The following is a 14546-nucleotide window of genomic DNA, read 5'->3' as shown; positions in this document are numbered from 1 at the left end:
AAAAAAAAAAAAAAACTTTCAAATTATGTAGACAATTGCTCTTCCAGAGGATCTTTGAGAGATAATTATATAGCCACTTTTGTGCCGCGTTACCATTATCATAATTATCATCGCTATTATTGGCGTCTGACTTGAAAAGTTAAGGAAACGCTTAAGTAAGTTATAGAATAAAATATTTCATCTACGTTTTATGTTTTTTACCTATACGAAAACAACATAAAAAAGATAAACTACGAGGTAGATCGAACGTAGAGTTTAAGAATTTCCTAACTCCTTTTTTAAGGAAGCGTCATTAATAACAGCACCACCGGAAACTCTATTAAAAAGAATTTGTTCAAAAGGTTTCTGTGAAAAAACAATTTCCGTGTAATTTGAAAGTTAGTCGTTCAACTTTAATATATTTAAACAGTCTTGTTTTTCAAAAGTTATTTTAATACTTGACTTGAATCTAGTATTTAAGTTAATGCTTTGAGTGCGTACCTCAAAATATTCAATGAAAATATTTTAATTAATGAAAATTAACTAATCGATCCTTCCACTTGTGCTACTGAGTTTGATAGTTATACTTAAGCTCACTGAAATGAAAACCACAAGAAAGGTTGAGTATGAATTGTGAGGATATTTCAAAAACAGAATTTTTACATTATTTATTAGTGTGTTACATTAAAACATACTTACTGAATTTTACAATAGTTAAACATTTGACATCCAAAAACCAATAAAAAATGTCCTGCCATTATAGAAATCTTAAGTACTGTTTCTAGGTTTAAATTCAAAAATTTCAAATGTAAATTTCTCAAGAACGGTTTGTTTGTTAGTGATAAGACTGGAATAATTGTACAATTATGTAGGGAACTGTACTTGCACGTTAATATATTTATTACCAGTAACAAATTTTTAAAAATTAATTATTTTGTTTTATCATCATAATCAATTTGAAGAATTAGTGTAAAATAAAACTATATTTTTTTAAGACCAGCTCTTTATTAGAAAATTTATTATCGTCAATGCGAGCATCTTTTATCATGCAGCACACAACCATCATGTCGAACTAACACATAGAAGAGTTTGTCCCGTACTTTAACCAGCATGTCTGAAGTAATGGAAGCGACAGCTGTTTCAATACTGTGCCTCAAACACGCTGCCTAGAACAGCAGCGGGTAGGAAGCGAAGGCACGTACACAAGATCCTTTATAAACCTGCAAAGAACAAAATCACATGGGATCAGATCGGGTGAGCTTGCAGGCCACGCAAATAAGCTCTGTCATCGGGTACATCGCGACCGATCCAGCGATTGAAGAAAACGTCAATCAACTGATCTCGTACAGAGTTATGTCAGAGAAGATGCGCATTATCTTGTTGCCGAATAAAATTTTCTGATCCTTCTTGCAGTTGAGGAAATAGCAGCATATGCAAATAAGCAAATCCTGCTACGCTTGTTTCAACCAAAAAGAACAACCCGTAAACTTGCAGTCTGGATATTGTACAAAAAATATTTAATTTTTGGGGAGTCCCTTTCGTATCTTTAGAGTTGAGGGGGATTTTCTGATCCCAGATACGGACATTATTTGTTAACTTTTCCACTAAGTTGAAATTTTGATTCGCTAAACACGATCAAGGAAGTCGTCATCTTCATGCGATATTTATTACACATTTAACATGGGTATTTTACTACAAACCTAAAAAAAACTTGTTTTTCGACACCAAATTTTGTGTTTTACGTCGTATATTTTGACCTCCTCAAGTTATTGTTCTGGAACCTGTTTTATCTTATTTCTCAGCTCAAATTACATAAGATATCGCAACTTTACTCGTTTATTTGGGTCCCAAAAGTTACAGTAGGACTTCTTTTTATTAGAAAAACTGAAATCCGGGCGAAATCTTTCGCTAACCGTTACTCGAAAACAAAGCGTTTCCATATTTATGTTTATATGAACTTTTCTCATTATTTTCATCAGTAGAATATATCCTGTAAGTTCATCCGTTTCTTTGTGGGACACTGTATTATACAGAGTCATTCACGGGAACCGGATGTTTTTAAAATAATTATAAAAAATTGAATATTTACTTTAAAAAAGTTTTATTGGTACTGAAACACTTGTTAAATCAAAGCATTTGTTAATTACTCATGAACGAAAAATTATGTCCGGCATGTGATGTCCATTTTGGGCAATACATTGTTGTAGCCTTTTACGGTAACTGGCCTCAATTCTTTACAGCATGTCTACATCAATCTGGGTGACGTGATGACGAATTGCGATCTTTAGGTCCTCCAATGTACGCGGTTTATTGCCGTACACACGCCATTTCAGAAACCCCCATAGAAAAAAATAACAACTAATCAAGTCGGGGGACCAAGGGGGCCAAGGAATGTCGCCGAATCTGGAAACGATCCGTCCCGGAAACAAGTTACGCCCTCGCTTTGTGCGCTGTAGCTCCATCCTGCTGGAATAACACATTTTGAAAATTGATTCCCCGGTTTCGTAACTCAGGGATGAAAAACGTATTCAACATCGCAATGTAACGATCAGCTGTTACAGTTACGGCAGCGTCATTTTCTTCAAAAAAATATGGTCCAATAACACCGACCTTTCCTATTGCACACCAGACAGTCACCTTTGGGCTATGAAGTGGTCTCTCGTGAAACTGATGTGGGTTTCTTTCTGCCCAATACCGGCAATTCTGTTTATTGACGAAGCCATTCAGATGAAAATGGGCTTCGTCACTCATTAACAATAACAAATTTTCATTTTCTTCAAAAATGGTAAGCATTTGTCGATAAAATTGTAATCGCTGCGTGAAATCTTGCTCGTTTAACTGCTCCACGACGGCTATCTTGTAAGGATGGAAATGTAAGACTGTATGCAGAATTCGTCTTACCATACTTGTGCTCATTTGAAGCGCTGCTGAATGCCTCTGAATAGAGCGGCGTGGGCTTCTGACAATGGCTTCCCTTACTCGTTCGATGTTCTCCAGAGTGCTAGCAGTTCGTCGGGGACCCGGTTTTTTCTTCAATATTGAACCGCTTGTTCGAAGGTTGTTTACCCATCACAAAATTGTGTTACGTGAGGGACACTTGCATTACGATGGATATTAAACTGACATCGGAAATCTCGGTGAACAGCAGTTACGGATTCGTAATTTCGCACAAAACTGTCATACGCGTACAGGCGTTGGTCTAGCGTCCACGGCTCCATCTCAACGACTAAAATGTAAATGCTATGAACAAAGGAAACGTCAGACACCAGCCATGTGCCCCTCCCACCACGAACGCCCTAGTACAAGAATAATATGCAAAAGGTAAAATTTGATTTAGTACTACTACATTTAAATTTAGGTTCTCAACTAGTGACGTCATATTGTATTTATATATATATATATATATATATATATTTATATATAACATCATTATTCTAAGTTTCATGTAAATAATGGTGAGAGAGACGTTTGATTTCATTAAGTGCATTCATGAAATCAAAAATAATCAGTAACCACTCACACATCTTCCGAAATAATAATAAATTTCCCTCACTTCTACGTAGAATATTCTCTTCCGAAGTAAAACGAGCTTTGTTATTGAATGTGGATAGCATCTTATACGTTCCAGATCCGTTATTTCTCTATAATATGAAATCTATTTCTACTCGACATAAATTCATTACTTGTAAAATGAAATCTCGTCATGACCTTTATGTATTACACCGAACTTTTAAAAAGTAGGCGGAAAATGTTTTTTTGAAATTTCTCTAGCAATTCCTCGGAGCTCTAAATTTAATCTCTTATTTACTTTACAATTACTACTAAATAGTACAGACATAATTGAAACCTAACAAAATTACAATTAGTAATTTAACTGAATATGGCAAAATTTATAACCACATTCTAAATATATTTGTCATACTAGAAAAAAAACCTGCTAGCACTAACAAAAGCCGACGTTATTATTATTAGTTTATTGGATTATATACAGAGTGTCCCATATAAAACGCAACCCAACCTTACATTGGTAGGTATTGAAATAATAAAAAGGCATGTGTAAATGTAAATGTAATTTTTATTATTACCATCCATTACCTTACATTTAGAGTAAATGTTGGAAGTGGCCGCCATCTTCTTGAATACAAGCTTCAATTCTTTTTACAGCGTTTCTTGCAACTTTTTTCAAAGTTTGTGGCTGGATATTTAATACAGCTTGTTCAATATTGACTTTCAATTTTTCAAGTGTTCGTGGTTTGTTGCCGTAGGCTTTTTCTTTGAGGTAACCCCATAGAAAAAAAAAATGTATAATTTAAAAAATTAAGTAGATAAAAAATAAATAAATTTAACAATTCGGTTTGATAAGAGAAAATGTTTAATTCTAAAACATATATAAATTTATTTATAATATGAAATTTTCAGAAATTAATAAAAAAGTGACAAATGAAGAGGTGTTGCGGCAAATCGATGAAGAAAGAAGCATTTTGAAAGATATAGTTAAAAGAAGAGACAGACTTATAGGCCACATATTAAGGCATCTGGAATAGTCGGTTTGATATTGGAGGGGCAGGTAGATGGGAAGAATTGCGTAGGCAGGCAACGTTTGGAATATGTAAAAAAAATCGTTAGTGATGAAGGATGTACGGGGTATACCGAAATGAAATGACTGGCACTAGATAGGGAATCTTGGAGAGCTGCATCAAACCAGTCAAATGACTAAAGACAAAAAAAATGCACTTGTCTATTTGATTAGTACAGAATAGGCATGACTGTACTCATCTGCCAGATAAACAAGCATTATAACATTCAGCAAATGTACATTAGAAAAATAATTAAATAGAATAACCAAAAAATATAGCGGGCAATAAAAAGAGATATAAACATCAATAGAGAAATGTTTAATTCTACTTCTTCTCCAGTGCCTCTAGGTAAGACCTGTCTTTCCATTTCATTATAAAGTAAACATACGGATAACCCAGTTTATAATTATTTATTACAAATAATAAAATTTAATTCCGCAACTATACTTCCGATAGGCAATATAATATAAATTACAAACAAAATTCTGTAACTTTTAGGATTTTAAAAGTTTAATTTAGAATAAAGTTTAAAGTAAAATTATTATTTCTAATAATATTTTTAGGTTGTATGTTATTCTAATAAATTGAGTCACAAGATTATTAGCTAAAGACAATCCAGTAGTTAAAAAAACTAAAAACTTTTTCCAAATTTAATATCGTTATTGTTTTATAAATAGCGATACATGACAATATTTGTCATTTAAAAAAATTTACGATTTTTTTTATTCAAATAAATCGGAACTTAAGTTTTTTTAAGCTTATACGTAATATATTAGGCGACTATAGGCTAATTTGTTCCAGATTTTCTTTTACAAAAGAGATTCTATTCAATGATGCTTTCTTTGAAGTAATGATTTTCACTTTATAGTAAGCCTCTGCGGTAAACAGAATGAGGTTGTCGTATGTTTGGCTGCATTTCAATAAATTTTGGCAAAGTTATGAGTAAAAATGTATTAAACTTAGTGAAGAACGGAACAGAATATAATTTCAATTCAAGACTGGAATTCAAGACTTGGTTATTCATGAGAATAACCAACATTCGATTTTTTTTTTTGGAAGAAATTTTGACTCTGTCAGGTCGCCTAAAATCATTTCATTATGTTTTTTTATAGATAAAATCATGAAAAATGCATTTCTAATTACATCTTGGTGGATAAAGCCTAATAATTGATAGGAATATATTATGGAAAATATAGGAAAAAATCGGCGGGGCTGTATCGGAGCCACGGCCGCAAACTTTTAGAACGTATTCTACGTCACATATGGTGTAGGGTTGATAATGTGCTGTAGAATAAGGTGAACGATGACAAATTTAGTTTTAAACAGTACAACATCTATTGTTTATATCATCACACAAGTTAGACAGGTGGTTCAAGCAAGACTCTATTTACAACGGATTTATGGCACGAGAAGTAGCTGAAATAAGGCAAGAGATAGACACTCTGACGTCGGCTTGGTCATTTATTGGTTTTTGGATTTATTAATCTGTTTCACTCTCCCGTAGACGTTTGCAATATTTTTGAACATGTTTAACACCCATATACTGCGACATTTCGTTTAAATAGATAATTTTTACCACTTTAATTACGATTATTCGACCTATTTTAACAATAATATCGCTATTTGGGTACACTACATAGACACTATTTGATGAGGCAATTTTAACGACACCTTAGTCACATTTTTTCACATCGAAATCTAGAGATATACTAATTTAAGTGCGCACCGAGCGGCGCAAAACGAGCCTACTTCCCCCTTCCACTCAGCTTGCTGGGTGATGCAATAGTGTACTCAGGCTGCGTAATTTATAACCTTTGTTTCTTCATTAATCAAATGGTTAATCGTATAATCGTGGATTTTTTGTCATTTAGAAAATATTGCAATTTCAATCGTTACATGAAAACGTAACGCTTGATTTTCTGGTCGGGAGTCTATTGCTGGCCTAAAATGTAAGACGTACTCTTCTGGTGTTAAAAAATAATTTAATTTAAAATACTACGTGGTGACGAAAATAGAAGAGTTATAACTTCATGTGAGTGGTAACTAAACTTCGATAATATTACAGTCTAGCAAGAAGAAATAATTGAAAACAAGAGATTCTTAACAAACTGAATCGCCTTCTTCGAATTAGATGCCAGTAACCGGCGTGGGAGGCTCCCATTTCCGCGAATCAGTTAAAACAGTAAGGGCTACGCAATAGATTGAGAAGGAAGATTCTGAAGAAATCCTTAGCGAAGCCAAAAGTTAAAAATCGCTCATAGAACTACGCACTAGGATATGCTCATCTGTAGCATCCTGAACTTAGACTTAGTTAATAAACGAGGTATAAGTACAGTGATTGAGGTTCTTGTAGATAGCCTGCTCCAGTAAAGCTCTACTGATCTAGGAAAGGAAGGGATGAATTACCAGAAATGGGGTCTTTTTCCTATGATTGTCAGACCCCCCCCGGGACAAAAATCTTTGTCAAGATTATTATGTATATATAATTCTTTTATGATTGGATTCAGTTATTTTAATATTAATGATATTTTAAACACTAAAAATTCAAATACTATAATCCTGACTCATGCTGAGTTTTAAAGTAATGGTTTTTATTACATTTTTCTATAAAAAAAAACTGATAGCCGAATGTATCCGTCATTACCTCTTGAAAATAAAGACCAATGCTAAATAAAATCTCAAAAATATTTCTTGAAAACTAATTAAAAATTTATATTTATAAAATGGATGATTTTTTGGGCTATAAGATAACTTATTTAAGAAAAACGTTTTGTAATTCTTCTCGATTCCATTTTGGTTCTTTATCTAAATTGAATCTATATATAATTTAAATTAAATTTAAAAGAAGAGTTTTTGTTCCAAAAGAGATTAAAGAATCTACAAATATCCGCTATCTGTTGTAAGTGTACGGATGTATCGCTTCTTTGAGAAGGATTAACTCGTAATTTTAAATTCTAAAATTCCATCAGTCATTTATTTGAAGTCGGACATCAGAATTATTAAAATTATAGGAAGACTATATAAGTAAATAAACACAGACAATTTAAAAAAAAATAGCTATATTTTTATTAAAACGAACCCGTACATATATAAAATGATATAACAGTAAATATTAGTTGTTGCACCTTTCCGTGCTAATCACTCATCAAAAGTAAGGCAAAGGAACGACAACAGATCTGAACTTCCCGTTGTGTAAATGTCAACACGGTAAAATGATGAGCCAGATAAAGTTCTACAAGGATCTTTCAAGTCGTATGATGTTTGCTTAAACCTAATATTACTATAATCATCTGCCTACAGTTGAGTACTGTCCCTTCGCCTTCAGTTTGTACCAAATTTCACTCATGTAGAGCCATCTGTTACTTTGATAGGGCACGAACTGTCTTCCTGCTACTCAAAATAATATTTACTGCTGCTCACACCCAGTATTCTCAGTTTTTAAACCAAAATCCAGCACGTAGTCGGCATGGTATGAACACCGGTCTCACTAGGACTGCTTCACTGGATGCATCGACCGCATCCAGTGGAGTTTTGCTACGTAGAATGGAATTTTATCGGATGCACTACAGAGATTTATCGGTTGCTTACAGATTAGCAACCTGTAGATCCTGACCCGCCAACTCTGCAACTCTGAGAGTCACTACAGTCTAGAAACCCAGGTATGCTTTCTGGAGGAATACTAAGCAGAAAACCTTGACCTATATCACCAATAATAATAATAATAATAATAATAATAATACTGATTTATTTTAATGAATTAATCAGAAGGGTTGAGCTGCGTTTCGTTTAAAACTTATTAAAACGTGTTTTATATTTGAAACTCATGCCGAGTTCTGACGCGTTTTTCATAGAAGCTTTTGTAAAAACCCATAAGAATTCTTAAAACTTTCGCAGATACTGTGAGTAGATATAGTGATCTATTTAGTGTTGGTGGAATAATTTTAAAAGACACTGCTCTACATTTATCGACATAATTTTATTTTATACGTTGGGTTGAAAAGGTGTTGAAATAGTGTGACGCGATTCATGAATGTTCTCTTCAACTTTTCAAATCGTCTTATCAGCACATATAATTCTAAAGTAATTAATTGAAAAGTTTTCAGGACGGATAAAGTAATTAGTAAGTCATTTAATGTATAGTTCTGCTTACTTATAATTTATAACGTAGTCGTGTTATTATTTCTTAATAACCAGAATTCATTAATCATATTCTTTTGTATACTTTTACTGACTTAATATTCATACCAACAAAATGAAGAGCCAATAGATCGAATTAGCTAAATTATTTGCATATATTTATACGGTTACATAAACAAACAAAAAAAATAATCTGATTTAACTGAAACTGCCCGCATCTGAAGTAGCCAAGCCAATGGATATTGAATTACTGTTCGGCCGTGGTCATTAAATTTTGATTAAATACGATACTGTCATGTGTATTATACGATTGTAATTTACGGGACGCATATTACATAAAAATTTTGTTAATTTATATTATAATATTACTGATTGGATTTACTTTTGAAAACGGATGCAAATGTAATAACTCATTTTCTAAATTTGTTGAATGTTGTTATTGAAAGTCCATTCGTAGCTTTGATCCGATCTTTTGATCGGTAATGTTACAGTTTGCGATTATAAAGTTATCCATTTTTTGGCAATTCCAACAAAAAATGTTTCCGTTGTCAATGTTTAATAACTTACCGAATCATATAAAAGTCGTCTAATCGGTTTATTAAATTTAAAGATTTTCATATTACTAAACAATATTAGTGCGCCGATGCGATTTTTTCTTTTTTTATTGGTTAAATAAAATTTATTTCATTTATAATCGTTTAATATGTACGTAATAACCAAATATCTTACAACCGCCCAAAAAAGTAGGCATTTTTATTTGTTTTTTTATTATTTGAATTCTGCTTTGTCTATCCCAGGCATATATTCGAAAGTTTTACCGAGGAATTTCTACCCGTTGCGATGTGATCTATAAGATGTATCCGGTATTTTAATTAAATATTTATTAACTAACTTAAGAAACATATTTAGTATAAGCGATAAGTCATATTTTAACTCTCTTATTGTTTCTGTGAAATTTATTGTAGTGATAAACATTATCTGTTTAGGTTGTACTTTTTATTTACATCTAAAATTCCCATACTGTATTAATGTCTTGGTATATATTTTTGTTTCTGTTAGGCAATTTATGAAATGATTGTTGTTCGTAGTGCTTTTGCGTGATATTTGTTACTGGGTTAGATGCGATTTCTGTTTACCCATTTAATATTTGATTCAGTATCTGCACCTTACGCTAGATGATAAACATATTTCCCGATGAACTTGAATCCTAATAACTCGCTTCATAACAAATGTACAATATCGATCCGAGTTTTATTCTATTCTGCGATCAGGTATTTTTTTAACCGACAAAATGTCACCTTATTACTGATATTTGCCGTCAGAAAACTAAAGAAATGTGCCCATCTTTTATTAATGTGCAATCCATTTAGAATTTATGCTCGTATGAAAAAAGGCAAAATATTCCTTCAAAAATTTTTGCCATATTACATAACACACTACCAAAAAAAAAAGATTTCTTGAGGTTTCCTTTAATGAATTATTAAGTAAAGTTTTAAAGCGAAACGATTGCTGACTATTTAGAATAGAGTAACATAAATAAAATACAATATGTTTTTTGTTAAATAAAATTTTCCTCACTAATATTATGCTTTATTTTCAGACGTGGGAAGGAAGATCAGAAGACAATAAGGAGCAGAGGCAGAAACCTACCCCTGGAGACAGTGAGTATCGCTCGACGAGCCCAGTGACTGTCGTCGACACTGCAGATACGTTTAGCAGTGCCGATGTTAGACAATCCCCAAGATCCCCGACCTCCTCACCTCCCGGTACGCCTCCCTCATGTCTGAGAAGTGATAACGGAACCACAACGACCACTGTCTCTAGCAGCAAACCGACGGAAGAGGTGGTAGACACGACTCCCTCCACCGTCGGACAGGTCTCATTGGAATCGTATTACGATCACAGTCCGGGCGAAGTGTACACGATCCCAGAAGAGGAAGACGAGGCTGGCAGTCCGACCAGTGGCGACGGCGTCACTAGTTTGCGCAAGAGACGTCTTGTCGGAGGTGAGTCCTCCGGTCAGAAGGCACATTAAAATAAAAACACTGCCACAGCCACGGTCACCGTCACTGCCACTGCAATTGCACTGCCACTGATTTATTATTAATATTATTATTTTTAATAATATCACTGAAACTAAATTATTTTACTTTACAACTAAACTTGTCGACAAATCAACTTAAAAACAGCCACGCAGCCCAAATCCATCACAATAACTTACAGTAATTACCGATGACAGTAAAAAGAATAATTAAATAAAAACATAATCGTTCAACGGAACAAAACAATATAAAAATGAAAAAAATAAACGATATGACAGTTCTTATTAGCAGGAAGTTTTTATTAACAACAAATAAAACATATCTGCTTACAGAAACGAAAACAGACATAACTATTAAACAAATACAGTTAGAACCACTATTTCTTATTATTATTACATAATTAAGTTTCATTAGGATAATAGTATAATTATAATAATAATTATGAATAATAACTATTATTAGTTTTAGTTTAAACGCAATACAGAATAAACCATATGTTAATCAAGCCAAATATAACGTACCGGCAAGGGAAATAGCAAGGGACCACTTCATTACAACCTTCCGGCCTTTGAAATTACTTATCTCCATTCATTACGACTAACATAAAGTATCAAGATTATTACGCAAAAGTTTATAAACGCGGTAGATTTATTCCATACGTTCATTTATTATCTCCACATTTGTTTACATCAATCATCTGCCTGTGCTTTCTTTCCGGCTTTCCAATAATTATGTCTCACTACAGTTCAAATTGCTTTGAAAAAAATATAATCTTCCTCTAAAAGTGCCACTCTTTTTACACGATTGCTGTAACATTCCATGTTTTAAGTTCTCTGATTATAATTAAAGGATTTAAAATAAAATCTCATTAAAAATACATCCAGGCACATAGTCCGCTGTTAATTATTTTGGGAAATGAATCCCAAACTCTAAATCGGTAGATATGAATTTATTTTATTAATAAAAACATATTTTTATGTTTAAGGAGTAAAATACGTAATAATAGCACGGTTTAACAACAGATGTATTGTCATCTCCAAAACTGTAATAAGAAAAACGATTATATTATTTGACGCAAAAATCCTTGCCTTTCAAATTAAATCTTAAAAACCGCTTTATGGAAAAAATTGATTTGTCTTCCGTATTAAAGCCTGTTTTAACGTTATTGTTGAGAATTACAATTTATTTGAAGAAAATATGTAGGGGTTACAAAATGTTACGGTTAAAATATACCTCATTTTTTACCCGTTTCCACGGTTCTGGCGTTTCAATAACCGTCGTTCTGAAATGTTCTGTAACCCTCGTTAATAGTTTATTTATATAGAAAAGTAGCATTAAATATACTCCAGAATAGAGCTTTATACGTCGTTAATTGTTCTTTTTTATGGTGGTCGGTTTCAATACGGCGGCCATATTATAAATACTTTCCTTTTTTATACTAAAAAAAAATCACGTGTTTTAACAAATTTATTACTGCATATATATTTATTGTACGTACATATTTTCATAATTTCATTTATCACAGGGATGAGAAAAGGGTTGTAAAGGAAAGAAAAATTTTCATTAAAATGGGGCCGCTGTTTTCTAACAAATAATAATAATAATGCATTAAAATATAAATTAATAATATCAAAATAAGAAAAATAGATATACAAATGAGAATTATTCTTAATCGAGCGGCACTATTTTTCATTGCACTCCTTCCTAAAAGTACAATCGCTTCACGTAAGCCTGCATACTCTGTATACAGGCTTACGTGAAAGAGCGTGCAAGAGTACACGCTCTTTTAATGTGACTTTACAGTTGCGTTTGGCTGTTCATTTTGTAAACCGACTACATTTTTCGCAATGATCGAGATCACCACCAGTTTTAATAAGAATCTCTTCTCCTTCTCTGCTTCCTTATGTAATCTAAGTGTAAAAATGTCCTATGTTTATCGAGAATCAAATTTACCATCTTTTTTTAAAAATGGTTGCCTCATTGAAAATAATGTCAGTAGCAATTAAAAGAATAATTAAATGACAGGTGATAAATATTTGCTCGTAAACAACTTAAACAGTATTTTATAAGGTATTAATGGAGTAGATGAATTTTAGAATTGCACTATCGCGAATTCAAGCAAATAAAACGAGGTATTTTTACGTTTAATTTTATATTTTTCTTTAAAAAATTTTAACTCGCAAGAAAAACACCAAAAATGTAACATGGTTTAATGCGGTATAAAACTCGTTTGTTTAATCAAGAGGTTCGTAAAATATAACTCTCCAAGAAATGCTTTTTAGAGTAGCGTAAACTTCACCGGTTTGATTTCTTTTAGGATTTTGCATATAATAAAATCTATTCTTTTTTATTTAAAATTCATTAAAAACATATAAATTTAATCACTCCATACATGTGGTTAACCTACTTGCATATTCAATATTCACATATTTAAAATATTCGCAAGATCACAGTTTCATTATTCGCATTCGATATACGAATTCAATATTCCGCATATTATTAAAATAATATGCGAAACATTGATTCAGAAATATAAGTCTCTCCCTATAAAAAGGATATAATAAAAACTGCAACTATAAAACTAATGTATATAGTGATGCTGCAAGCATTATATTGTCCATAAAGTGATTAATTTTCCCATTACAATAAAATCTGATTGAAACTAGAGACCAGAGTGTATTCATTTTTTTAGTTGACCTACTGTGCCTCTTTCCTTCACATTTTAGGCCTTACTGATTCTTGTTAGTTCAAGCAAAGTAGATGCTTTACTGTAAAACAGCTTTGTTCGTTTACTTTAGCGGCTAAACGTTTGCCCATTTGGACAAAATAACCTATTGATCTTCGATTAAATAACTGTAGTCAAATGTACTCATCCTTCTGTTTGGTACTTTAAAACTCATGTTCAATAAAACATTAATCCTTATATAATGTGTTCATACGACGCAGTATTTCGATTAAGAAATAAGCTTTTCGGTTTACGTTAATGAAAAACTTTAATTATATTAAATAGATGTTTGGTGGATATCGGTTTACAGTTTAAAAAAGCTTAACAAAGAAATTAGTCAATTTCAGCTAATAAAAATAAAAAGATCTGATATTTTTACAATTTCAAGAAATCGGAACAAGAACATTTTGAAGGTAGAATATGACTGCCAGCCAGTCCGTAGTTTTATAAGAAATTATAACTGAATTAATCAACCCCCCCTCCCGCGATTCGTACATGTTTTCATTGATGTTATTTATTTTAGTCCATTGTATGGTAACTGAAAATATCTGTTTGTTATTCTAGTTAAGGATTTTAAAAACAAGCTAGAAATATAATTTTAAATTCATAACAATCTTATATACATAAATTTACAAAAAAATTACGAGAAAAAATATGTTTTCTTATATTATGAACAGTCAACCAATTTTAAAATTTTAGTATGGTATTATTTTTTTTTTTAAAGACAGCGTAAAATTATTTATATTGACAGTTACTTTTTATTTTAAGGCTACGGATTTACAAATGAAATAATAATAAAACGTATTTGTGCCTGATGACGCTTGCGTCTTCTCTTTGCAATGCGTTGTAATAGAGTTTAGATTCTTTTATTTAAATGTGTGACATAATTATTGATTGCCCTTCTCTAGTCTCATTATCTCCCTATCCATCTTTCAGTCTTTCTCTCTCTACATTTTTCTTTTTCTTTCTCTTTTGTCTTTACTTTTTATCGTAATTTTGGTTTTTTATCTATAGGTCTACGTAGCGTATGCGAATATGCGCATGTCTTTTCTTCCACGTCTAATATTTATAGTAAATAATATACTG

The 14546-nt window shown here is 32.1% G+C and overlaps 1 protein-coding gene across 1 annotated transcript in view; it reads left to right on the top strand.

Moving 5' to 3' along the window:
• LOC142322658 (uncharacterized) overlaps window positions 1-14546 on the top strand; it is a 440476-nt gene that overhangs the window by 197413 nt on the left and 228517 nt on the right. The window contains exon 5 of the mRNA XM_075361734.1: window positions 10294-10699. Within this exon, the coding sequence (XP_075217849.1) occupies window positions 10294-10699 (406 nt within the window). The remainder of the gene's footprint in view (window positions 1-10293; window positions 10700-14546) is intronic.

This window comes from Lycorma delicatula, chromosome 4 (genome assembly GCF_047948215.1).
Source record: "Lycorma delicatula isolate Av1 chromosome 4, ASM4794821v1, whole genome shotgun sequence".
Taxonomy (NCBI): domain Eukaryota; kingdom Metazoa; phylum Arthropoda; class Insecta; order Hemiptera; family Fulgoridae; genus Lycorma; species Lycorma delicatula.
Note: the sequence above shows the minus strand (reverse complement) of the source record. Positions and strands in the feature narration are given on the sequence as shown.